General features: G+C 41.5%; 2 protein-coding genes across 4 annotated transcripts; both read right to left on the bottom strand.

Moving 5' to 3' along the window:
- Positions 1 to 3,459: 3,459 nt before the first annotated feature.
- On the bottom strand, positions 3,460 to 17,800 carry LOC113164457 (transmembrane protein 47-like). Its single transcript, XM_026363765.1, has 3 exons — positions 17,572 to 17,800; positions 7,746 to 7,886; positions 3,460 to 3,638 (listed from the first exon to the last, which is right to left on the bottom strand). The coding sequence occupies exons 1-3, from the start codon at positions 17,798 to 17,800 to the stop codon at positions 3,460 to 3,462; spliced, it is 549 nt and encodes a 182-aa protein (XP_026219550.1).
- Positions 17,801 to 22,356: 4,556 nt separating this feature from the next.
- LOC113164174 lies at positions 22,357 to 26,295 on the bottom strand. 3 transcript variants are annotated; one of them, XR_003298974.1, is made up of 8 exons: positions 26,253 to 26,295; positions 24,444 to 25,928; positions 23,746 to 24,034; positions 23,535 to 23,668; positions 23,164 to 23,383; positions 22,879 to 23,054; positions 22,488 to 22,632; positions 22,357 to 22,409 (listed from the first exon to the last, which is right to left on the bottom strand). XR_003298974.1 is itself a non-coding variant. In XM_026363335.1 (8 exons), exons 3-8 carry the CDS (start codon positions 24,592 to 24,594, stop codon positions 22,580 to 22,582), a joined length of 1,023 nt encoding a protein of 340 aa, XP_026219120.1. In that variant the 5' UTR covers positions 24,595 to 25,789; positions 25,860 to 25,928; positions 26,253 to 26,276; the 3' UTR covers positions 22,357 to 22,579. The 3 variants fall into 3 exon arrangements, 2 of the variants coding, with proteins under 2 accessions (XP_026219120.1, XP_026219119.1); XM_026363335.1 differs by having other exon boundaries at positions 22,357 to 22,632; positions 24,444 to 25,789; positions 25,860 to 25,928; positions 26,253 to 26,276; XM_026363334.1 differs by having other exon boundaries at positions 22,357 to 22,632.
- Positions 26,296 to 27,973: the final 1,678 nt, after the last annotated feature.

Below are 27,973 nucleotides of genomic sequence, written 5' to 3'. Positions count from 1 at the left end.
TTTTTTCACCACCATTAACAAGTCTGACAGAACATATGAACAGTAATGTTGAGGCCATTGACACATTCAGTAAGAGCTAAGGGAATAATTCATTAGACTTTGACATTACACACAGCAATAAGATTCATTTTCATTTAAAAATATTGATTAAGGCAGCTTTAAATAATTATATGGTACAAACTGGAGACCAACAGGCTTATGGCTATTTAGAATATCTGAAAACATAACAGGACTTTCAATGAATGATTCACAGACATCTTCTTTTCTTCTTCTTTTCTTTTAAAGTAAATTAAAACTTCATTCATCTCTCTCTTCTATTCATCTTTCACTAGCTCAGGCTGTGAAAGATAAGATCAAGCACACATCTGGATGGTCCTTGGCTTCAGAACCGTTACACATTATTATTGGTATTACACTTAAAACATTTTTATTGCCTTTTGTCCTTTCCAGGACTTATCATTCACTTACTTATCACTTACTTATCATTCTTATGTAACATTTTGTTCCTGACTGCTGCCAATATTAAGCTAATAAGCTATTTTGTTTTGAAAGTATAAAAAATAAAATGAATACATGATACCATAAAGAAGTTATCTGTAAAGTTTCCTCTATTGAGGTTTGTCTTCCACTCTTGTACTTATACTGTACATTGTATACTCATATATTCTCTTTATCTCTGTATACAGGTAACCAGTAAGTATTCCATTGATACCATGCACATACTAATTAATAAGACTGTAGTCTATGGGCTGTAAAGCATCACCTCAGATCTCAGTTGTGAAACTTGACTGATCTGATTTTAGAAGCAGTGTTGGACTGACAGGCAGCGCTGCCACAAAAAAACACAACTTTACCTCATCAAAAACAAGAGGAGATGAGTTTGCCTGTTGTAAACATCATGGTGTCAGTTGATACAGAATAAATGGACTTCTGTCAGCTGCATGAGTCGTGCAGCAGCTGCACCGTTCTACCTTCTTTAAAGTGGTGAGGAAGCAGCCTTGGTCCTATTTTTGGGTGACAGTTGCTTGAGAGCTCTGTGATAAATACGTGACGACGGAGAGTACAGACAAAATGCCGCTCGCATCTGAAAAATGTCAGCTAGGGAATTCTTATATCACTTTGGTCTCCCTGTGCACTTTTGAAATTACAGAGTATGTTTTGAATGGAGAATGGAGGTCACAGGGTTAGAAAAGTAATTCAGCACAAATGGGAGATGAGACAACATGAATAGGTTTTTGTCCAAAGATAGCAGAAAATAGCTCTATCACCTTTTTATCCTCCAGTCATGATTAGCTAATAATATTTTCTTTTCCGTCCATCTTTACACTGGATCTATGGTGTCCACCCAAACAAAAGCCAAACCATGACAAACAGTTGAAATCAACTTTCATCAGATGATCTTTGATGTAAGTTCAAATCCCACGTGAACTCTCTCTGTTTAATACTCACATGTTATATTCATGTTTGCTTTCCCTGTGCCAACTGATACTACACTGCTATTTTCCACCCAAACCTCCAGAGGCTGGAAGCAGCCCTGAAACCTGACGTGTGCTATAAACAAGGAGACAGCAGCTTGGTGTTAATGAAATGTGGCGTGAACTCGTCAGTCAATACACCGAACCAGTGACTAGTCAGCCTCTATGGCCGTGTTTACATGCAAAGGGTAATGTGTCAGTAATGCTCTTATTAAGTCCTTCTTTAACATCTTTTACCAACATCTGTGAACCAAACTTTAAATCTTCTAAAAACATGTCCTCACTGTATCCCAGTAAATTAACTATCAAAACAATATAAGCATTCGTAAATTCCAATTTTGGATGCTTGGATATTGGTTTATATCCATGTACTATATAAATACTGCAGGGTTAATGCTATTAATACTTCTGTGTATTAATAGTGTATTAACCCATTTATAATCATCTACATGATGTAGTATCCATGTTTTGCAGCTTTAGTTATAAGCAGCTTTTTGCACCTGTAGATTCTTATAAAGGTGTAATGAACTAATGTATTATAATGGATGATCTATTAAAGTGGGTAAAATCAGCTCCAACTTCACAAGCTACTGTTTATGTTCCACACTGACAGTAACACAGACCTTTGTCTTTAACTTGTATTATTTCAAGTTAACTGTAGCTTTCAATTTCTACACCTTTGAAAGCTTGACCAACAAAGCTTGAATCAACCTGCACATTTATATGATCAATAACATGAAATTAATACTGATTAATAGCTCTGAGCAGTCGTCTACAAACTCCTGGGTCACAGGTTTGATTCCCAGTTCCTCAAAGCTACATGTCAAGGTATCCTTGGACATAACACTGAAACCCTGTAGTAGCGCCGACATGTACTGTCTGGCAGCTGTCCAACCACATTTCCCCATAAAGTATATCATTATTACCATAAGTTGTGTGTGGAGCACTTTAAGTAAACTTTAAGTGAAACTACTGTTGTGCATGTAAACGTGGCCACTGAGAGACTATCTGTCTGTGATGTGTAGAGATGACAGTCTCATCCAAAAGTAGAATACAAAGGAGCTGGACCCAAAGAGGAAGGATGCTCCGACAGTCACGGTGCAGAGAAACTCAGGTCTATAGGGAATTGAAATTTAGAGCTGCCGAGCACAGTCCCGTCTCACACCTCCGACCATGGCTAATCAATCATGACAGCTGCATGTGCACACCCTGTGGGTTGCCACAGTAACAGACAAGTGGGTCGATAACAGAATATTGATTGGCTGTTTTTATTTTATTCCACTCGCTTACTTTCCCCTCAAGAGGAATCTAACTGCCTTGTGAAAAATTATAACGTGTCTCATCCTCTTCTACGTCCTTGTGAAAGTTTAAGTGCTTCAGAAGAGTCTGGAAAACAACCGCACCACAAGTGCTCTCTAAGCAGTGATGATGATGATCAGTATGAGGATGATGATGATGATGAAGAGGACTTCCAGTTCGTGGGTTTGATGCTTCCAGTTGAAAATAAACACTCGTCGTTGCATGTACATGCGTGTATAAACGTGCGATACATCCCAATCACACATCCTGTTTTTAGTAGCAGAGTTCGGGTTCAGTAGGTTTTGCAGTTTAGTTCACAACAAAGGTGGTTGCCAGTGTCTCCTAGGTGAGTTCTGGGAAGAAACCAGTAAGACCTCTACTTAAGCCCCAACCCCTCCCCAGGATAGGCCTGCTGACTTTAATGCTGTCAGTTCAAGCATCCTTCAGTCTCAGCTCTCACACGTTTGTTGACTGAGGCAAGAAAAGAAATCTCCTCACAGCCAGTTTCATCCCTCCGGCCGAAGCTTGTTGTGATAAAGTTACTGGCCCAGTTCCAGTGTACAGTTCCATACAGTTCGTGGGAATTGAGCCTTTAAAAGTTAACACCCTCCCCCCAAAAAACTCTAGCCTTCCTCCCCTGAATACCTCTCCAAGCATGTAAGTGGGTTTCCAGCTTGAACTGAAGCTAGTAGTACTCCTCGTAACTCTTGGGGTTGAGGCAGTAGAGGATTCCTCCTCCAAAGGAGAAGATGGTTCCCCCCCAGGCCAGGCCATAGCCCCAGTTGAACTCATGGTAGATCCTTAGGTTGATGCTCTCAATGAACTTGATAGGGTAGAGGACCAAGCTGCAGGCCTGGAGGACAACTGGAAGAGACATGCAGATGGTTATTACAAAAGATAAAGATCATTTCTAGAGACGCATTTATGTGAGATGCACACGCAAACAGTAGAAAACGAGGCAAACTGCACCAATTACAAAAGTAATGGTTGGAAAGTAAAGGTAATTTTCTTCAGCACCAAATGTATAATTAGCTGGCTGTTAATTGCCTCAAGGTATCTGGCTGGAGCTCTGGATTTTAATAAGGTGGTGGACAGTTTTTCACAGAACTGGGTGAAGAAGCCAGAAGTTTCTCACTGCTTAATGAATACTGCAGATGCTTTTTCAGGCTCTGTGTGTAGGGCTGTCAGTTCCAGTTTGACCTAGTGTTAAAGGTTAATACTAATCACCAGACTTGGCACGTCAACATGCTAAACTAAGACACGGTAAACATACTACCTACTAAAACCATGTTAGCACTGTTATTTCAAAGAACTAAAAACAATAAGGCAATATTTCATTATAGGTTTGAATTGTCTGAACTTGATATTTTGAGTTGCAACAACTCAAAAATCTGCAATAATTTGTACACAATAAAATAAATTGAGTTGAATCAACTTTATTCAAGTCAGCATATTATTGAAATTATTAGATATATTACTTGAGAAGACAACAACAGTTTTGAGTTGCATCACAGGTTTTACATACAGATGCTACACAACACTGCCCTCTAAAATATACTGGAACATACAGCGTGAGTGCACGCAGTGGAGAGCACAATAAAAAGAGCCCTCTACAAGCCACATCAGGCTAATAGCTCTGTTTGATTATCTAACCCAGCCTAATGTATTTGGAGGTTTATTTTAACCTCCGTGTCTCAGATGTTTAGAATGACTAAGTGTGTAAATCCAAGGAGACACTGAGGAGAATACAAAAAGCACTAGTGACATTATGAAGAGCCGTCAGCTCTGAGATTCCCTCAGTGATGCTGCAAATGGATTATTATGATGGGCCCCATGGATAATATTGTTCCCTAAAAGACTCACAAACAGACCATATTATATCTATAACAATGACATTTTTATAAAAAAACATAGTTTGTTTTAAACAATCTACAATCTGTTACAGACACGTTTGATCTCGCTACAGATGAGATCATTAAAATTTAAAATGTCTTAATATGGCCATGTCAGCATTCCTCAGCATGCTGCTGCAGCTCTGCATCTTCCAAACCAAGTCTTGGTTTGTCTGCACAGCCGGCTCTAACCAGTTCGGCGCCCTAGGCTAGATCATGGTTTGTTCGCCAGATTTGTCTCTAGTTGCTTTGAACAAATAGTCGCCAAGTTGGCAGCACTGGTACAAATGAAAATTACCAACAGCATCTTTCAATATGAGGAAAAGGTGTTAGTCGGGACTTCAAATTACTACTATAATCAAATAATTTATTTAAATAAATTCAAAATAAGTAAATAAATAAAAGCGCCCCCTCCAGCATGTGGAGCCCTAGTCGACCATCAATTTCTCTTTACAGAAAAACGCTTCTACAACCCAGAATCACAGAAACAGTCTTGCAGCAGTGCAGAGACATTTCCTGCTCAAGTATTTTTGTGCAAGGCTCTACTACTACTCAACTACTCAGATTATTTCCATTATTTCTGCTTGACTAGCAAGTTTTAGAGCTTCTTATTTTATTTAGTGGAACACTAATGCACAAAGATCTGGGAGGAGTGCGAGTCAGACTTTTCAGTGAGTCTGACTTCATGAGACACCTCCTTACAATAAGATATTTCTAGTAAAAAAATATATATTTGAGAGTTTCACTGTGTAACTTTAAGTGAAGTGAAGTTATGGACATATTTAATATAATCTGCAGACATTATGTGCTTTCAAAAAAATGACACTTTTACGTCTGTCTAGCCTGCAGCTCAGCCTGTGGTGTTATGTGACTAAAACTGGCATTAAATAGTGTAAAAGAGTCACTTACTTACACGTCTCAAATGCAGAATGGTTCCCAGGAGACTTTGTGCATCAGTAACCACAGCGCACAAACTGGTTCAAACTAGTGAAATTACAAATTAAACTTGAATTCTGAAACCAAATTTTCGATTTACATATTATATATAATTTATATTATAAATATTAAAATTGCGTCTGTTGGGAACTTTAGTAAAACAAAATCAATCAAATTCATCAGCCAAGAGGAAGGGTTGTGGAGAGAAGAGAGAGGAGGAGATAGAACAGAGATGGAGGAGAAGGATTAGAGTTGGACTAAAGGAGCGAGGAGAAGAGATGAAGGGATGAGGGGAGGTGAGAGGGGGTGAGAGGGGGAAATGGGCCAAGAGGTAGATGTTTGAAAAAGGAAAGGGAGCGAGATGGATGGCAGCGAAACAAAGGGGAACACATCAATCGTTATTTCCTCATCTTGTTAGAGCATAAACAAACTCTGGCACGTGTCTGCATGAAAAATAAGTCCGAGAATATATAATATCCTAAAACACACAGAAATGAACACAGATGGTGTGACAAACAACCCTTAAAGAGGTATTCAGTTGAAAACAAGCTTGCATGTGATTTAACATTCAGTTTCCTTTATAGTCGACCATAACACCAAAACACTCATATTGTTAAAAATCAGTTAGTGTCCCATCACGGGAAAACAAGCTTTTCTTTTTGTTTCTAGGTTAAGTTTTCATAAATTACTCATCTCCCTTTTCCAAAGATTAATGAGCGTTCGCTGTTATCAGTCTGAGTCCAAATGCTTTTATACATGACAAGGTAACTGAAAGACTAAGAGAGTAGTGTAAGTGTAGCTGTTCAGTCAGTGTGCTGACTCATGAAAGAGAACTATGATTACTATGATATTCTGCTTTTTGAGTTCTGATATATTAATTTGTGAAGTTGGGTCTCATGTGGTCAGAGACCCAAAGTCTGAGGTGAAAGTGTGTTTGCACGCTGGTAGTGAAACGTCCAGATGTCAGTTCTGGAAAACTGATTTCAGTTTCAGCCTTTTTTGTTTTTTGAAGCTGCATCAGTTGACACCAAGAATTGTGAAAATCCATAACTGTCCATCTCTCCTGGACCCCTACAGGAAGAACGTCGTCCCATCCGCCCGCTCAAGTGAGCAGCCACAGCTCCGCTCACAGCTAGCACTGCAAGTGTTCGTTCAGAGGTTGACAGAGTGTTTTTTCGGCTGTGAAGGAAAATGAACTTTGTTCTCTTTTACCACTTTTTCACAATCTTCCCCCTTATGCAGGTTTTGCCAAGTTGCTGAATTATGGTGCTGTTTCACCTGGGTATAGTTCGGCCCACAGGAAGACTTCCACAAGCTGGTCAATCAGAGAGTAGGATGGAGAATTGTGCGACTCAAAGACACAGGCGCTTAAACGACCCTTTTTGGTCTCGAAGCCAGAGGAGTTGCAAAATGATTTACTGTTGTTTCAATGGCCCAGAATAAAATCTAAACCCTAAATCAAACAGACTTTAATTTCTTTTATGCATTTTCATTTCGTAAGTATTTTTCATGACAAGACGATTTCTTGTTCACAACAAATCAAAAGCGTCTGTAAATCTCTGCACCATCCCTTTAAGTTAAGACCATTTCTACTTTAATGCAGTATGTCATGTCTGTGGTTTGCGCAGTATGACAGGCAACACATCCAGCTTTGAAAAATTAAACATTTCACGCTTGAAAACATGAAAATTTCCAATTATTCCAGGAGCTGAGAATGAGGAAACTGTGGAAACTTGACAGTTGTCCAAGTTGAGATTGGGGCTGACTGGGGAAATTAAAGAGACAGGCGTGACGCTCCACTCCGACCCTGCTGGGCCCGAATCATAAAAATAGGATTTTCTGAAAATGAGTTTAGGGCGAGAAGAATTGTGGTGTGTGTGTGGGTGTGGGTGTGTGTGTAAGAGAGAGAGTGTGTGTGTGCCTATTTAATCAGAAAGTAAGGATTATCATTTAAATGCATGTCAGTTTTCAGTGTGATTACCCTGCACCCTTCCAGTTACCTTGTCTAAATTGCCTAATTAAGTAATCTCATTGTGTGTGTGTGTGTCATTAGGTGTGTGTATCTTAGCGCATAATGAGTGTGTGGCCTCCGGCCCACGTCTGGTGTGATTGTCTATGGACTATAGTTCGTGTGTGCACTGACCTGCAGCGAAGAGCATGAAGGCGACGGGCGCATAGAATCGCCGCCTCGTGCCGATGCACACAGCAACCAGAGCGACCAGGAATGACATCAGCACCAGGGCTCCACCCCCTAGCAACAGGGCCAGTGTAGCAACCTGCCAGTCTGAGAAGTGAAGGAGAAAGAGAGAAAGGTGGACAGAAAAAGTGAAGTGACAATGTAAAGCACTGTGTACCCCGACTCTCACCCAGTGCGGCCTCCACCGTGACGCTCTAAAGCTAATAAATAGATGGATGGCTCACAAAAAATGCATTAGAGCACACCAGAGCTAAGAATGAAATTTCAGAGACCTTGAGGGTGGCCTGGGAGGAGAGACTAGACCGCAAGAGATGTATTAATTTATTTGACATTTTATATTACTGCTTTTACCTCCCTCAAGTATGTTGAGAGAGCAGAACGAAGGAGGGGGGAAGGCATACAGAGAGAGGAGTAAACATGAAGCAGGAAAGAAGCAGAGGCGAAATGAAAATGCAAGGAAAGAGGCGAGGAAGGGATAAATGGAAGAAGGTAAATGGGGGTGAGAAGTTGTGGAAGGAGAGAGAATGAAAAACAATGGGATTAGAAAAATAGAAGTAAAAGACAAAGGATGAAGAGAAGGGCTGGGAAAGGAAAGAATAAATGGAAAGATGGAAGGAAGCAAGCGTTATAAGGTGGAAGGAAAAGGATGCATCTTATGATGTAGAAGGAAATCATGGATAGATTGATGGAAGGAAAGACAAATAAAAGATGACAGTGAAGAAGAGATAGGAGGAGGAAGGTAAGATGGAGGGGCGACGGTAAAAAGAAGAGAGGATGAATAAAATGAAGGCCATGAAGTGAAGGAAGCAAAGAAAGAGAAAGCAGTGAAGCAATGGAACCAGTTTTAGAAGAGTAAAAAGACAGATGAGACACACAGGTAGAAGGAGGACGAGGAGAAATGAGAGAGTGAGGAAATAAAAGCACAGAGCAACAAATGAAAGTATAGAGAGCAAAAACAAAGGGAATCGAGGAACAAAGGGGAGCTGAGGGAAAAAGGGAGAGACAAGTTAAAGTGAGAAGTTCGGTGTCGACGACACGGCGAGCGTCTCAGGGAGAGGTGCAGGGTGATAAAAGAAGAGGAACGTGCAAGTGGAGAGGCTCCAACATAACGTTACAAGGACAGGGGGAGAGGACGGCATGAAAAGAAACGGCAAAAGGAGGAGAGAAGGTGGAGGAGAAGGAGGGTGGTGAAGGCGGAGAGAGGAGGAGGAAGGAAGGGGGTGACGGGGCTGAGAGACGAGCAGCGCTGAGTGAAAGTAATGAAGAGAGAGAGCACTTAGTACACGTGAGCCAACAAAAAGCCACGGCTAAAAAGCTTCGCTGGCATACGACCAAAAACCCACATTTACTGTATGTACACAGTGCTCAGCGTGCACCGAAACACACACACACACACACACACACACACACACACACACACACACACACACACACACTTTATTTATACTGTATTAAATGATGAAACAGTTTCAGAAAATTAAACCAGAACTATTTTCATGTCCTGTAATTTTAAAAATAACATGCACAGCTCTGTCCTGGTCAGTGTTCGTGACTTTATCTCCTGTCAACAGCCGTCGGTCTGCAGCACACTGTGCAGACTGTGTTTTATTCATGACCTGTGATTTTCTGTGTCTATGTTTAATTATTACACATGGATTTGTTGTCAGATCAGTGATGCTCAATATTCAGCTGGTATTCACCCCCAGCAACGTATAGAATTATAAAATGAGTTGTGGAATGAGAAACGGCCTAAATTTCTTACTAAGCTTTTTATGTTTGCTTGAAAGCCTAATATTATCCCATCTGCCGGGACATGAACAGAGACCCTCTAAAGCCTGCAGCATAGTTGGAACTCAGAGGAAAATTAAAAGACATAAAGAAATAAAAGTAAAAACAGGAGCTTCTGGTGAAGAAAAGGAACCATCTTACTGTTGGTACACTGGCTGCTGAGGCACTAGTCAAATCTGTGCAAATAAGACAAAGTGTCTCTTGTCACATCGGTCGACGCGTCTCTACCAAAGAAAAGCAAAAAGAAAGTTTTCTCTCTAATCTAATAACAATCTCATCAGTTCATCTGCAAATCCAGGTGGACTTCTGCATCACATTTAAAGAAATTCCCCCAAAGCGTTAATATGACATCACTTTCACAAGAAGGTGAAAGACTTGATTTTGACCACCAAAATCTAATCAGTTCATCCTTCTGTCTAACATGATGAAAATCTTTAAAGGCATTCCTGAGATATTGTTTTCATAAAATGGGACAGAAGAACAGAAAAAGATAACGTTTCCAGACACGACTGGAAAATAAAAGGCAACCATGATACTTGTGGCTACTATTATGACATCAACCAATTTAATTCATATAAGAGAATTGGGGAGTGCAGCTATTAAATTAATAGAGGTTGATATGGTCAGAAGAGTTAAATATACTGATACTGAACGTATGTTGCTGTACAATGTTTTGCGACTACAGCTTTATTAAACTTCACTATGATTGTGACAAAACTCACTGTGGGGTGACGGTCACGCTTTGTACATCCCATCAGAGATTCAACTGACATCAACATGACATTTTTCTGTTTAGTGCTACAGTGACAGCTACAGGGAGAAGAAATCGGACCATTCCTCTAACCTTTATTCCACCTGTCTGCCTTCACACTGTGATCACATGTGATGCTGTCAAATTGGCCAGGTTCACATAAGCAGCTGTAAAACCTATTTCTGTACAACACCACTACACTAGAGACAGCAGCATTACAGAATACATAAATACAAATGGGAAGACAAACTTCAAACTGCAAGTTCTGGATAAAACATCAGTGAATCAACATCTGACAGAGAAATGTAGCTGTCAGTACACATGCAAAGTGTGTGGTAGTTTGAATCAACAGCACGCAGCAGAGCTATTTAAGTGAATTTATTTTTTATTTTACAGCTATTTCAGTTGTGTAAATACTGACGTCTGAATGTACTGCTCTACCACAGTATTTAAAACAAAAAGGTTATAAAAGATGGATGGTGGAGGAGAGAGATAGCAAAAGATGGGATATTTACAGGCATGGGGAGGGAGAGAGAGAGAGATGATGGTGAAAGATGAGATGCAGTGGTGGATAGTGGGAGGCAGAGAAGGGAGGAGGAAATTAAAGACGAGAGAGGAGGAGAGAGTGGGAAGGAAAGTGACAGAGAGCAGAATGAAGAGAGGAGAGGTGAAGGAAAAGATGGATATATGGTGCAATCAAGACACAGTTCAGTGCGAATGATGCTGCTGATCACGAAGTCAACACCATAAACCGCTCTTTGGAAAAACACGTATTCGGCTTCATTAAAATGTTTCCTGGCAGCAAAGTATTCCTCTACGAAAACACAATTCTTATTTTGGAGGCAGCATCAACCTCTAACCAAACAGTCAAACTGAATTATTTGAGTAAAATAAACATATATTCATTTATTTAGAAAATAGTGGATTAAACTAGCTTATAAGAAGTTCAAATAGAAGAAGGAGAAAATATGCAGATTGCAGCATCCAGAATTTATATCAAGTCTATAATAACAAATAAACAAATAAAAAATTCAGCTTTTATTTTATTAGTTTATTTTAACTACTTTATTAATGGACTTTAGCGAAGGGTGTAGCTGTGCTAACCTCAACCAACACAACTCTTTAAACCCAGCTGTTTAAGTCTGAATCCTAAAACCACATGGATGTACTACAGTTTCTCACACACACACGGCTGTGCTCCCGTTTCCTGCCTCTGGAGGTAATGTGACTGTTTGCCATGTGACAGGATTACTGCTCTGCCACATTTTTCCTTTACTCTAAAGCCACTTCAAGCTGTCACGCCGATTAACTGCTGTAGTACGTCGGGTTTCTGAATCCGAAACAGAAAAGAACCAGTCCCACAGCTGCAAATGTAAAGTAAGAGTACACACAGTGCATTCATGAGTTTAGCATTTCAGTCATGTGGTTTAGTGAATCTAACCCTACGCCAAACAAAAGGAGGGTCCTGGTGCATTGTGCTCCCAATGTTCAGGGTTTATCATGTCTAAACCCTGAATACCTGTACAACTGGTCCAGTTTTTAACTCCAGTACCTGCATCTACCAGTTCCAAGCAACATGTATCTCTCGCAGTGTTGGTGTGGCAGTCAGTCCACCACTGTGGTCAACAATCAATGGATGAATTACCATTAAACACTGTGACATTCGTGGTCCCCAGGGGACAAACACTAACTACTTTAAACCCCTGACTTTTCCTTTTGAACCATCAGAATGTACCCACCCATGTATCACGTGAAAAATAATCGACCAGAAAGAATTGCAGAGTATAGTTCGCATGTTAATGTTAACCACCAAAAATCTGTTTGTCCGACAACTTACTGAAAGTCACAGCTGCAGGTTGTTGAAACCTGAAAATGTTAGAATTCTAATCCACTATATTAAGATGGAAAGAATGGCTCAACATCGTACCTGCTAAACATTACGTTGACGTTGTCATTGTGCACTTGTTGCATTGAGCTGAGAGCACTAGAAGCTGGTAGCATGGCTGTTTCCAGGCTGCCGTTAACTTCACTACTCAAACAACCACCTGTCCTGTTCTTCATCTTTTAATGTGTAAAAACTGTTTCAGTTATCTTAGTGGTCCCGACATAGATTTAAGTGATTTCTTCAAATGTCATTTTAACCAAGCAACAGAAAAAAAAAATCCAGCTTTAAGTGATGAAGCATCTTTTATGCTTAGAATTAATAATAAAAACATACTAATTTGATTAAATGACTTAATAATTGCTAATTAGTAGACAAACATTTGTGACCACAGATTATTCTGAATGTGTTTAGTTTATGACTTCCTCTGATTTCGATGTGCTGCTGCTGCTGCTGCTGCTGTAATCCTTTGAAGAAAGCTTGATTTGCTTCCACCAAATGGATTATGTGTGTTTGGGCACGTGCACATACTTTTCCCCTTCATGCCCCCCATATGTGTGTGTGTGTGTGTGTGTGTTTGGGGTCTGGCAGATAGGACGGAGCTGTAGGTTTCTTGCTATTCCCCTGTCTGTCTGTCTGCTACAGAACTGGATGCCACATCATTTCCCATTCCGCGTTCAGCCGCTACAAATAGAACGGGCATCTCTGGGGGCTCGCTGAGAGGAGAGATGGAGTCAGAAGAGAGGACAGGAGGGGAGGGGGATAAGAAAGGAGGTGGAGAGGTTGAGAAGGAAAGCGGAGAGAGGTTTGACACAGGAGAAAATGGAAGGGATATATGGATATGGAGAGGGATGATGGTGAAATTACAAAGGGAAAATGATTAACAGAAATGTAACAATGGAGCCCTCGGGGAGGAGAAGGCGACAGGAGGTAGGGTAGAGAGGTAGAAAGGAGAGAAATGGAACGAGAAAAGAGAGAAAAAGACGATTCATAAGAGTCCAGATAAAAAAAAAAAGAGAGAGTAAAAGCAACAAATGGATCGATGGACTGACAAACAAAGACGAGAAGGGCAGAGAGCAAGGAGGGAACATGTGGAGCGGTTACTGGAGAGGTCTTCACTGGTGAATGATCCTATATCTAACAGACACAAACATCCATCACAGGCCACTAAAGCAACGAGGCCACTTTCAAGTTTTTTATTCCAATACTGTGTTTAAATAATGTAAATATTACACATGCAAAATTGGTTCATAAAAAATGAAGCTAAAGAGGAAATATAGTGTGGTTTTCTTTGCTTTTAGTGAGCTACTGTCTCAGACTGTAACCACATCCAGCAGGGAGCCAGCAGAAATCTTTCCTCAAGGTCAGGTGAATGACAAACCTGTCAGTGGCAATAGCACATAGTTTGTTCTCAGCAATTTACTGCAATTGAAGCTGTTGATAGTGTGTGTGGTGACTGAGACAGCACTGATGTGTGTTTACTGCAGTTGAAGGAATATGAGCTGGGAAGAGCAGAGAACAACAGGGAGGAACGGACTGATGGAGAAGAAGAAGAAAAGAAGAAGAAGAAGAAGAAGAAGAAGAAGAAGAAGAAGAAGAAGGAGGAGGAGAAGAAGAAGAAGAAGAAGAAGAAGAAGAAGGAGGAGGAGAAGGAGGAGGAGGAGGAGGTGGTTTTTCTCCTGGTGAAACTGACAGGAGGAGCAAATGCTCAGATTTTCTATCTGAAGTCAAACTTTAAGTGTTTAGTCCTGAATATAGAGGAATTCATGAAATTCAAGAGTTTGAATTGACTGTGTTTCCAGACAGGGAGCCGGGGTCAGACGGTGAGTTTGAGCGACGCTCTCCTCCTCTTCTCACAATGAATCCACTAACATCTTCTCACATCTATTTCATAATTTATGAGATGGAGAGTTTTTGTGCTGTGGCTTTGCAGGTTTCCAAGGATGAACTGATTAGATTGTCACGTCATCGGCCCGTCAGTACACCTCCCTGTCCCGCACTGCAACATCTCAACAGCTACTGGATGGACTACATTTATGTGCACATGTTGGTGATATCATCATAGTGACTGTGGTTCTTCTTTGACTTATCACCACACATCTGCAAAATAAATCATGCTCACTCACAAAATTTAGACTAAAACTGGTTGAATCACGTTGATTCATGTTGCATCGACCTGTTTTTGTTGCACAGGACATAATAATTAAAGAGACAAATGTACTGAATGACTCTCATGACCGGAAACCAAGAAGTGAATTCAATATCTTAATAGTGTTTGAATGTGGTCAATAGATTCAATATCTATATATAACAACTGTCTCTGCACACATAACCTGATCTTATCTTATCGTATATATTATAGGGATATATTATATAGATTATCTCTCTGGACTTTAGACAAATATTATCTATGTGAAACACATTTCAGTCACTTTTCTAACCCACATAACTCACTGACTTCTGTAATTCCTCATTGACTCAGACTATGTTCACCATCAGCCCCCTTTCACGTAGTGCTGTCACTATCTCTGCCCCGGTTCTGTCCACGTTGCCCAGTCTTCCCCTCAGTCAGCCAGTCTCACTCCCTCGGGCCTCTTCTTTTACTATATATGAATTTATATTCTCAGCTGTCATTCCTCTGCCATCCACCACATGCCTTATACCTCCCCTCCTGTTCCAGTCACCTGACCCCAGTCACTGTTCCCAGTTTCCCAATTATTCCGCCACTATTTGAGTCTTGTTGTTCCACCTGCTCCCTGTCAAGATCGCTGCGTTTCCACTCTGCTCTTCATCTTGTTCTTGCCATCTGCCTGATGCTTGTTCTGTTCTTGTTCCTGTATCTGCACAGCTGCCTGTTTCCCTGTAAGCCCTGGTACCATTGTTTCTATTAAACTACTAAATCACTGCACCAGTCTGCCTGTCTGTGCACGTTTGACTGTGACTCGATAGGCTAGCTGAGCTAATGGGACAGTATGTTCGAAGAGGCTGTTAAGTTCAAACACGGGATAAAAATCACAAGGATTATTAATGGTAGTTAGTTGCATCATCAACCTCTGTCTCACTACTGTCTACAGGCTGCTGTAGTGTCTACTGAAGTATGGACCGGGCCGACCCGAGCCGGAGACAACCTGAGCTGAGTTTGTGCAGCGCTCCTCTATTGTGGCCTGACCATGTCTGACACTCCTTCAAAGTAAAAAAACAACAGACACATGAGTGAAAGGAACCCAGAAATTTGGATGCTGCTACATATTAATGCTTAGAAATGCAACTCTATCTGTAATTTCTCCACACTTCATTCATATTTCTCTTTCGGAGCAATGGTAGCCCATCAAGTTCAAACAAGGGGGCCTATAAGCGAGCCAATGAATACCCGCACTCCAGCAGGGGCTGTGCTGAAACACAGAGAGCAGAGATACTGAAAAGGCAACTTTCCCGCAGTGATCAATTCTGCTTCAAAATATTATAACAAGAAAATCACCACATGAGAGTGAAAATGATGAGTTAAATTAACAGGAGCTGCTGCTTTGCTCTGTCTCTGGTGCTGGGAGAAACCGAGGAAGCTGGCACAAGCAGGGAGTGATTTATTTTTTAAGATTGATGTGTGTGTGTGTGTGTGTGTGTGTGTGTGTGTGTGTGTGTGTGTGTGTGTGTGTGTGTGTGTGTGTGTGTGTGTGTGTGTGTGTGAGTTGGTAAGGCTCACACAGTTACAAGCTGACATGCACCCGCCGCGCAAAGACATCTAATTAGGAAGTCCTGGTCTGGAATCTGGAGGTATGTGTGTGAGAAAGACAAAAAAAAAACAGAGGATGGCTGAAAGTTGTGGTCACAAAGTGTGTCAGTGAATGTGTGTGTGTGTGTCCAGGTCCTTGGAGAGGAGGTGTGGAGATGCAACGACAGAGAAATCAAGAGTGTTACATGAAATATTCAGCTGGGCTTCAGAGGAGGCTGTCCAGAAACAGGTCAGCTCGACGTGGTAGCCTCTTATAGGCACAGTCACACAGCAGTTTAAACAGAGACACACACACACACACTCAGTTATTCACTTAAATACTGTGTGGTTGCTACAAATACATGCACACGATCAGCAGATGAACTGGTCACACACCAGCTCTGCAGTGTGTGTGTGTGTGTGTGTGTGTGTGAGGGGGGGGGGTAAGCATGTGGGACAAAGGAACACAACAATAGACAGACAGATGGTGCATGTTGCACTGTCTGACAGTTTAAAGACCTTTTAAATGATTCCTTCTTAATGCCCCAGTGTGTAATTAGCAGCAGTCAGCTCCCAGTGTTGCACTGCGAGTAAATAAAGACACTTTCACTTCATTTACAGTAACGTTCGTGACCTCCTTTTTCTCCCTGGAAGCTAATTCAACACCCAACATCAATCGTGCCTTCCCCAGTCCCAAAACTGCAAGATCTCTCCGGGGTGTGACGACAAAGCCATTTTTCCAGACAACAAAAGAAGGTGAGGTTAGTAAATAAATAAAAAATAAGAGCGAGACAGGATGAGCTCTATATCAAGCTGAGAACCAGCGCTGTGGCACACATGCTTTCTAGTGACGGTGATGGGAGTTTTGATGTAAATTGATTAATTTACAGCAGCAAAGATGAATCCTAAAGCTACTGAGAAGGATTTATTTTACTGTTATTGCTCTAAATCGATGCAGGTTCATGAACGGTTTTAGTGTAACTCTCATACACTGTATCATCCTCTATAAGGTGCAGAGAGAGACGCTTCATCACTGTCATTTTTAATTATACTTCATTATAGTAAAACACTTCAAACTCTACTTTAGTTTGATTTTAAACCTGCAGATAAACAAGCTGCTCATGTCTTCACCTATTTCTCGCTCCATCTCTCCACATATTCCCTCCCTGAAGGAACCTGTGGCAGGCTGACTCCTGTGCGCCCGTTAACATCACAGCTTCAGTATTTGTTGTTTTAACACGGGGTGAGGTCCCAATTACATCTCTTACAGTGTAGATCGTGTTTAATGTCAGATCCCAGTGAAGTCACAGGTTGACAGGGTCTGTGTCCGCGCTGTGTCTTTGTTAGAGAGTCACAACACTGACCAGGACAAAACCTTTCTAAGACTTGTTTTTCCTAAGAATGACCTTCTACAGGTGAGGAAGCATCCCTCCATCATCATGATCCGCCTCAGCATCGCTGCTTATCCTCAATCAGAACTACTCTTCACTGTCTAAGGTACAAAATGCTGTTTTTAATGCACTGCAGGACAGTGCTGATGGAGGTATCCCCTGTGTGGTGCGCACGGGACAGGATTGATGGAGCTCTTCTGATGTCTAAGCCTTCAGACACTGTAACCCCCAACCCCCACCCCCCTCATTACCTGTGCCCAGGGTGCTGTTGCACTGCCAGTTCTCGGTGCTCGCCGGCTTCCAGCAGGACTCCCACAGGGAAAGGTAGTACTGGTCGTCAGCAGTCACCCACGCCGGGCTCATCACGGCTCCCACATCCAGGCACAGCGCCAGGAAGACGCACACCAGCCCGACCAGCTTCAGCGGCGTCAGCGGGGAGCTGCGCGCCGACTCCTCCGTCTCGGTGACAGCAGAGGACATGACGGCTGGAGAGACGAAGAGGTTATCGATGAGTGTCGGTGTCTCCGTTCCTCGCTGCGTGGGGATGTTTGCAGAAGAGCGGCGGTGATGCTGCTGCTGCTGCTGCTGCTGCTGCTGCTGCTGCTGGTGGTGCCGCCGCAGCCGCCTGCGTTGCGCGCTGGACGCTCCGCCTGTGGGCACCGCAGCAGCCGCGCACCGGAGATGTCCACCGGTTACAGTCCTGACGTCAAAGCTCAGAGGGATCAGCAGGTGCCACAGGGTCCTAGAGAGAAAGAAAGGAACAGGAAGAAAGAAAGAAAGAACCCGAGACAGCCCCGAAGACCAAACCAAGACTGTACAACGTGAAGTTTGACTCCAGTCATTACTAGATTTAGAGATGCTCCAAATAAGCTGTTAATGTTCAAATGATGAAAAAAGTTGGATTATATTGATATTATATGAACTCTAACCTTGAAACTAACGAGCATGGGTTTGAAATTTTTGGGTGTTGGACAGCACTACACTATTATTTCTATTTTAATAGATCAGATCATTTTTTGAAGAAGAACATTCAGCACATGAATTAAAACATATTCAGAATTCATTACTGAGAACATGACTCAGTCATTGAAACTGAATGATTTGTGCTAAATGTTGCTATAAACCCACAAGTGTTTTGATTAAGACCTGTGTTTCCTCCTATACATCTTTTTTATTTGTAAGATCTGTTACTGCTTCATTAGAAAGTGACACAGTTTCACTTTAAATCCCACTTGTTTCAGGTCTGATCTGTACCACACATTCTTAAAAAAATAGATTTGGGCATTCATTATTAGATTTAATATAAGGCCTATTTTGCAGTAAAGGAACAAGCAAAGAGAAAAAGACAAAGGCAAACACAGTGATGGAAAGGAGAAGGTGGGAGGCACATGATGGAATATTATTGTTTCTTCTGCATACTAATCACAAAGCCAGAGATGACAGAGAGGGAGGCAGGAGGAAGGAGACCAAGGAAGCAGAGGTGAGGAGCTTTAGGGAGGCAGAGCCATCCATATGTTTATTCAACCAGAAAGAAACAAGGGATGAAGAGGCTGATGGAAGGAAAAGATGGCCTTGTTTACTCTCCATCAGCACAATAATGAGCGATGATGAGGGAGAGACAGGAGGGGGCAGGGGAGCAAAGCCGAGAGCAGGGGAGGAGAGGAGAGGGGAAGGGCAATGCGTAGAGGTGAATGAGATGGAGGGATGCGAGGCCTGGAGGAATGAAATGTTTGTTTGTGTTTTTCAGTATTGATAGTGGGATTAATGAATAGGCTTACTGTTGATCCACATCAGTTATTCACAGCTTAATAAGAAAATACCTCGTGGCAGGGTTTTATCTGAGAGACACAGCACCTCCCAGACAAAAACATCTTCACACTCATAAACATTTAATCAAATAAAACACAGTTAAATGGTAGAAAATAGATACAGACTGTGGCAGAATATTACTGAACAATGAATAAAAGATGCCGACTTGGTTGCCAATAAGAGTCGATGAAGGAGTGCGGTTAGGAGGAAGGTAATTCTGTTAAATTGCTGTCCCAGTAAAGCAAAAGCTACATAAGCCTTAACAGAAAAGCATAATGCAACTTTATCAAGGACATTTTTAATTTCGGCGCCGCTTCCAGTCCTATATTGACATTCAGTGGAAGAATAATGAATGTGCTCGACAAATCGGATTTGTGTTCTTCGCGAGCTGACAGAGCCAGTTTGTACAGGATCAGAGGGGATGCACTGTGCCGTCTCCTGCTCTTCTGCTGACTGTGGCTGGATGAAGCACACCAGGGACAATCAAAGATGTGCAATGGAGTTTTGATTTCTAAATTTCCCCCTAAATGTATCAAACCCCCGAGCTAAAGAAAATGATTACACTGACATTTTTAACCAGTAAAAAATGGGACATATAGGAAAGTTAATGTCAAACCACAATTAAACATCTAAACTGTGACATGGCGTTTGTTATAAACTATCACAACTGTTGTAACAACAAGTATTCAGACGTTTAAAAGGGATTTTGAAATCCACAAATTCCCCTATACTTATCAAAGTGGTCGACATGACGCGACGTTTGCATTCTTCTTGTTCACCAGGTGTGAGACTAATTAAACGTGATTTAATTACATTTGACGTTTTTTAGTTTGTAATTAGGTCAAAACCAACAAATCCACCAGTGAACGTCCCTTTAAAGAAACCTCCAGCAGAACCAGGCTCAGGGTGAGTGGCGGTGTGCTGTGGTGGGGAGAGACAAGACAACAACAAGAGACGAGACACTGGACAGGGTGTTAGGGTCAGTCTCAGAGTCACCTGATCCATCTCTAACTTTATCAAAGTCTTTAGTCTAGTCTTAAATGAGAGGTGGTCTGCCTCCTATTCTACATTGGGAAACTCTAGGAGCCACAAGTAAACCTGCAGTCTGAGAATGAGAGAGTTCTGCTGGATAATGTACCACTATGGAGTCTTTATTGTACAATGAAGTTTGATCATTAAGTGTTTTAGTGAGGAGGAGGATTTTAAATTCTATTCTGGATTTGACAGGCAGCCAATGGAGAGAAGCTGATGTAGGAGAAATGTGATCTCTCTTGTTAATTCCAGTCTGAACTCTGGCTGCAGCATTTTGGATTAACTGGAGGCTTTTTAATGTGTTGTCCTATTAGTGGAGAATGACAGTAGTATAGTGTAATATAATGCCTGTACAACTCCACAATTATCTTTTGTGTGTTTTTTAGTTTTATCCAGGTTTATATAAAAAATCGATTTATCGCTACTGAGTCTAATTAAGGAATTGATCATGTTCTCTGCCTGTATACTGTTACAGTTCAGATTATTGTTGTTGTTATTGTGGGTAAATACACCCTTTTCTGTTTCTGTCTGGACTATAAGACTGGATCCTCACCTGTCAAACAGAGGAAGTGGAGGCGACAGTGTTTGGTAGCGGCTGCCGTGGGTAAGTGTTTTTGCTAGAGCCCTCTGTCCAGGGAGTTCGGGATGGTGTGCACAGTTTGGATAACACTGTCAGTCAGTGGGGTTAGGGGTTAGGGCTTAGGTGACATGCTAGAGAATGTTGGGATTGTCCAAATCTGCACAGATATAGCACTAGTTATTTGGTGAGGAGAAAGGAAGTATTTCTCAACACTTCTTCCACCTCCGTCTGCTCCTCCTCACTTCTTATGCTGACCAGGTCCCAGTAGGAGTCTCTGCAACAGAACAGGGCATCCAAGCAGCACAGCTTCCTTCACCACTGCCTCAAGGACTTCTAGAAAATGTAAGCTACAGCACACAAGTTTGGAAATACTGCAGCAAAGACAGCCAAGCTGTTTGTTGACCATTCGACCTATGATCCCTGCACAGTTGAATTTGCTGGTAGCTTGGGATGGAGGCAATGACAGCTCAGCTGAGAAAGCAACAAGCATGGAAACTAAAGTCATAATTTTACTTTATTGTAACCCATTTTTGTACTATACAACAAAACATGCTGATTACTTATCAGGAGTGTTCTCGCTTGTTGTCCACCCAAAGCTGCTAAAACAGTCGATTGACCTGTCGAGGCATGGACTCCACAGGACCTCTGAAGGTGTCCTCTGGTATCTGGCACCAAGACGTCAGCAGCATATCCATTAAGTTAGGAATGAAACTGAGATCTGGTGAAGGAGGCCGCTGCCATTAGACAAAACCATTGCTAAAAACGGGTGTAGTTGAACAGTGTTTAGGTAGGTGGTACGTGTCAAATCAACATGAACACAAAAGGCAGGATCCAACATTTTCCAGTTGAGCGTTGCACCATTGAAGAATGAAAGAAATATTCTGGCTGGTAAACAAATTAGGAACAGTGGAACAAAACTATGAGAAACATTGAGCTGTTATTTTTTGACAGTCCATGTGCTGAAGCTGGTGACAAATTGTCCTCCACCTGTCCTCAGCTAAGTACTAAAAAATATAATTTCTCAGGAAACAGTAAGAAAGAGTAAGAATACTAAATATGTTTCCCCACAGTTTCTCATATTCCAGGGCTTTGGACTGTTTTAATGACATGTATGTCGTCATTTATGTGAATAAACTGTTGAGTTCAAAGCTTTCAAACTATGAAAATATCGTACAGTAAACGTTTGTGCAGTTCATTCACACTTTCACACAATTAAATCATGTCATAGTATTAGCATGGGCTCTGTCACACATGGTATGTTCTCAATTACAAAACAAGTCGCCTCACTTGAAGCTATAGCACGTACGTGGGTCACAACCCCAGGGTTAATAATCCAGCATACTGTGGAGGCGGGGGGGTTTCACCCGAGCCTCTCTCTCATTCAACACGTATAAATTGTTATAAACAGAATATAAGTGAAAGAGAAGCAGTTAAAAGAATAGATATGTGCAGTAAGGTGGAGTTGTACTGGGTAACAGTCACCGTGGGGCAGTTCTCGTCCCCTCACTGGTAGAAGTTCACTGACGTCTGTAGAGACAGTGGAGCTTTTTTTGAGTGTTCTCAAAAAGTACAATCACTCTTTTAACTTCCATGTAGATTTATTACACTTGCAAGAAGGAGGGACCAAGGTTTTCCCCACAGTTCACAGAGCCTGAGATAAGCAAAGAGCTGAGAAACACATTCATTATTTAAAAGCAGGTACTGAGGTTAATCTCAGGTAATTTGTAAAACATTATTCATTCTCACCACGTTATAATTCAAACAGTACTCGAGACGTCTTAACTCTACGCTCTCTATAAACTACATGCAGGTTTGAAACTGAATTGATGATTTTGTCTTCATGGTCTGGTGCTGCTGATGAAATCCACTTTTTGTGTGTCTCTCTGAACGTCTGCAAAGACAGGAAGGAGGTTACGTCGTGTTTATGAGAATTATATGCGGTTGCCTTATTAGAAACTGAGACAGTATAAAGTGTGATTTAAAGTAAAACAGTTTCACCCTACTGTGATATTTTTAGACATTTTTCTGATTTCACACATCAGTTTGTTTCACATCAACATCCACACTGAGTGTAAAAAACTGTTTTTCTCCTCCAATAGAGCGGGTTTACATCCTGACGACTGGACTGGATCCTCACCTGTTAAACAGATGAAGTAAAGGTGATCCCCACATGGACGATTCACCCAAAACAAGCTGTTCATGGTGTCCAAGCCTCCACAAGGACTGGTGATTTGCCAGACATACTTTGTCTCCCAGTTACTGTAGTTCACAGACTCACCAGGCATCCAAAACCACGTGTCTCCCAGCAGGTACCTAAACAACGAAGGCCAGCAGATGTGACTCAAATCTAACCAGCATACAGGTGACTGGTGGCAGGGAGGGAGTCTGATGTCATACTTTACTCTTGAACCAGCATTATTACCTGCGCAGCCCCAACCAAAGTTGCGCCGTGAGGGGAAACGAAGCCTTTCCCAGCACCTCTTCCACCTCCCCCTGCTCCTCCTCGCTGCGAATGCTGAACAGGTCCCAGTAGAAGTCTCTGCAGTAGAACAGAGCATCAGACCAGCACAGCTTCCTTTCCACCACCGCTATGTTCCTGCCGTTCACCACCGCCTTGAAGGAAGGCGAAGGAGCAGCCAGTTCTGGAAAATGTGAGCAACAGTACAGGTCAAGTACAGGACGGTCAAGCTGTGGCTGTGTTTCCGAGGTTAGATGGTGATTTTCATCACTCCATACTAGTTTATTTATTAATCTGAGAAATAAATAAAGGGTTTTTAGTATTTATTAACTAACCTCCATATACTTCCAACTCGCAAATTGTCAGAGGATTATAAACTGGGAGAAACACGTTGACCAATCGACCTATCATCCCTCCACAGTCAAAGCTGCTGGTACCTCCGGCTGGGATGGAGGAAATAACAGCACACCTGGAATAAAGAGCGGCAATATGTGATCGAGACAATAAATAAGTACTGAATGTCACACGGATATTCTCCAGGATTACCTTGGGTTGTTGTTGCCGTTGTTCTCTAGGGAATTCCCGATAAGGATCTCAGCATTATTGATCCTGTCAGCAAGTTCATTTCTGTTGGTGATGCTAATTGTTGCGATCCTGTACACGGCCGGCAGGAGCAAACTCCACCAGTTGCCTATTGCATTTTCTGTATGGGAGCAGGATCCAGAATAATAGGAAGAGTCTCTATTCCCGTCGATTGCAGCTGAAGCATAACCAGAAAACGCCGTCGATGACTGAGTTGCTGTTCCAATGGGCGCCACATTTGGAAAGGAGTTAGCTTGATGGTGGGAAACAAAGAGTTTATGTCTAATGAGGAATAATAATCATTTTTTATCAGTATCAAAAATGACGTGTTATTACATGTTATTACATGTTATTACGTGTTATTACATGTTATTACGTGTTATTACGTGTCAGCTGTTCAGCAGTATTTTGGCTTTCATGGAACAATGGGGCACTATTACAAAAAAAAAATATTTTTTAAATATAATAAAAAGATATGTTGAGAATGATAGAAAGACTCTCGTTAATTTAAGCACTTAAACAAACCCAACGTAACATTTAGCAGTTAAAGCTGTTATTATACAGTACTGTGACAAACACAAAACTGAGTTTGTGTAAAAATAAGTGCCATTAAAGTAAAGCAAAATCACACTGAGAACACAAATAAATCAGCTGGATCTTACCTTCAAAGCTGAACAGGAGCCATAAGAGGAAAAAAACACCTTTAAGATGACACAAATTATTGGTGATTAGAAAATTTTTTTGGGATTCATCATCATTTTCCATCTCTGCCACCCACCTAGAAGCCTGACGATCTGACAATCTCGTGATCATAAAATAATAATTTTACCTGAACCTCAGCAGCTTGGGAATGACTGCTAGTCAACATAGTGTTTAAGAAACGTGATCAATCTTCATACTTAATGAACTGTGGCTATCTACTGTCCCGGGAAAACATAGCTACAGTTAAAGAACCTGACAACACGAGCAGAGAAAACTAAGTACGTGACATTGTATTCAAACAGTTCTCTATACTGAGAGCTTAACACATTGCAGACATACAGTACTGTACATGCACTGGACTGTGGATCTATCATTGATGGTTGTCCTTCTGCCACCACTCCTAATGCTATCCGACGCCTTATAGAAGACACGTATTCTACTCAACAGGGAGTGTAATCAGCAGTGACTGTCTGACCTTTTGACCTCATGAAAAACTTCATACTCACAGCATGTATCTTTGCAGATCATTGGTCTCAGCATGCTTCCAACATCACAAACTACGATGACTGATTATATTCTGTCTGTGTCTCACGTTATTTGCATGTGCATTGTCATGCATGGGAATTAACCAATTTACAAAACAAATGGCTCTTTCAAGGTCAATTCAAAAATGTTCTGCAGTCAAACACCAATTTAGGTTATAGTATTAGCAAAATGTAGTTCAAGTGAAAGTACTAGAGCAGAGAAAGAGCTGCAGTGCCTGATGTTGAACTGCAGTGTGAATGAAACCAGAGCAGCTGATGCTCATCCTACGTTCAGCGTTAAAAAAACGTATTAAACTTATTTCCATAGGGATCATAAGAAGCAGTGTCGAGGTGTTGGACCAGTGTTTGGACACCAGTGTAGGCTCAGAAAGTCTTGGACAGAGACGCTGTAGTGTTTGTATTTAGATGTACGTAGAGTCTGTGGTGGTACTCTAGCCTATTAAAATGTAAACTGATTATGCGAAGGAACAACCTGAATCCGAACCAGCACTCGCATCAGCACCGCCTGCATTTAAGCATGACTTCTATATATATGTTATTTTAGTCAAAAGTTGCTCATTAGACTTTTCTTAACCCTTAACGTTCCTACAAGAAAAGAAAACCTCAGCGTTAATGAGAACAGTATCAGCAGGTTAATTCAAAAACATTTAAAGGTGGTATCTTTGCACATTTGTTCTCACAGCATGAAGTGGAGGAAACCAAGACGTCCAGGCTTCATCCTCTGTGGATCAGCAGCGGCACACACTCTCGACTGGAAGACACTAGTTTTGATGCTCGTAACTTGGTTTGTTAAAAAAGAACTTAACCAGTTCTCTCTTAAACAAAAAGTACCTTGAATGACTTGACGTTTACGGTCTAGTGATGCGGAAGAAGTCCGTGTTTTCTCGTCTCTCTGAACATCTGTCAAGACAGAAGAAAAATCTTTAGAGGTGTCAAGTTTACTTTCAGCTTCAGTACAACTGATTGTACAAATATAATAATTATTACTTTCTGGCAACTTTATGGTAAGCAAAAATAAAAAATGCATTCATCTTCACCCTTAGTTTTTTTTTTTTTTTGACTGTGTACAAGCATAGAAGCAAAACAACTCCCTAAATAACAACCGTCATGGTTTCGTCCTGACCCCGGCCTTGGATTTTCCTCCCTCCCTCTCCCTCTGGACTCCACCCACCGGCCACTTCTCTCCCTCTGCTCACAGCAAGAGCAGCTGCACACTGGACTCACCTGTGTCCCCCTCAGGCTACATAAACTCTCCTCAGTCCTTTTCCCTGTCAGATCGTCGTCATGTCTCAACCTGTTTCCAGCCTGTTTCCCATGCCGGTCACCAACCCTGCCTGCTCCTGCTCGTCCTCCTCAGCCCTGTCTGCTTCCCCCCTGGATTCTCTGGACTTGGTTCCCCTGTGAACTTTGGACATTGTTACCTGTTTTTGCAGTGAGTGTTTTTCCTGCCATTGAGCAGTGGTTTTGGTTTGTACTTTGGTTTATTGGTTGTTACTTTGTCCTCGTGTTTCCCTGCCTGTCGGTTGACACCCCCCTTAGTTTCCCAGTTTTTGTAATTCTCAGTAATAAATCCTGTGTTCCTCCTTACTCAGGACAACAACAGCATGAATTAAAAAGAGTGGCTGGATAAACAAGAGATTTGAATATTAGCACTAGTATCCAAATGAATTCTGGGCTACTCTGAAGGCAAATAACGTATTTGTCTATACATGGAAATCAACTATGCCCATTGCAGTTGTGTTATATCAGAAACATCATCATGTAAAAATCTAACAAGTTTCTAAAACGTACACCAAACGGGCTGCAGCCTGCTAAAAAAGTTATTTCTTGTAGCCTGTTCAAGGACTGATCTGTTTCTTTTACATCAACAGATTTACAGCTTTATTAGATCATGTGCTTCCCGTCCGCGTTGATTGCAGCATGCAATCACCGTGGCATCGTTTCAATAACCTTCTATAACGTCACTACATTTATTCCCGTGCAGAGTTGCATTAATTTTTAGCCAGGATCACATATTGATGATGGGAGAGTCGGACCGCGGCTCAAAGTTTTCTCCAGCACATCCCAAAGATTCTCAGTGTGGTCAAGGTCTGGACCTTGATGTGTGAAAATGATGTGTCCTGCCCCCTGAACCACTCTTTCACAACTTGAGCCTGATGAATCCTGGTATTGTCATCTTGAAATATGCCTGTGACACATTTTTTGGACGGGCCGTGTATTTCCAGTCATGTTTGTGACAGTTTTAATTAGTGTTGCCGAGTTTCTGTGTTCATGTGTCATTGTTGGTTGGATGAATTCATTGTTTTGGTATCATCTTATATAAACTGAATTTGTTCTCATGTCTCACTTGATCCAACTTCATGTAGATTTCCTGATTAGAAACAAGTCAAATTAGATAAAAGTGCAGAGATATGGCTGTGTACCAATACTCCTACACACACACAGTGGACAGGCTTCTTGATAAAGACTTGCTGGCTCTGATACACCACACAGTGAACCTGTGAAATATGTTTCTCCACTGTTTGGTGTTCGAGCCCCATGCTCCTCAGTAGAAGGGACATTTTGTGAACTGACGAAAGCTGGTAAATAATCCAACAGCGTAATAATTTCTAATTAAAGTCAACACAACGAAGCCATTGTACACACCTTTACATGTCATCACTTCCTTCTTTGTGCATAGTTCACTGTAGGGTTAGAGTTAGGAAACAACAGGAGCGTTATCCTCAGAATCCTTTTAGATTAGAGCAATAAACACAGAATAAGGAACTGTGTTCAACACCTGAGACACCATGAGTGTAAGGTTCCTAGATATATGTTGTATCAAAACTGAAATTCATACCTTTAGCTTAGAGCAACTGTACTTGAACTAAGTTCCCCCTCAGTGATGTCCCCTCTCGGGGATCTCAAACTGAACTCTTTCATTGACAATATTTCGATTTCGAACA

Source organism: Anabas testudineus, chromosome 2 (assembly GCF_900324465.2).
Source record: "Anabas testudineus chromosome 2, fAnaTes1.2, whole genome shotgun sequence".
In the NCBI taxonomy this organism is placed as follows: Eukaryota; Metazoa; Chordata; class Actinopteri; order Anabantiformes; family Anabantidae; genus Anabas; species Anabas testudineus.
Note: the sequence above shows the minus strand (reverse complement) of the source record. Positions and strands in the feature narration are given on the sequence as shown.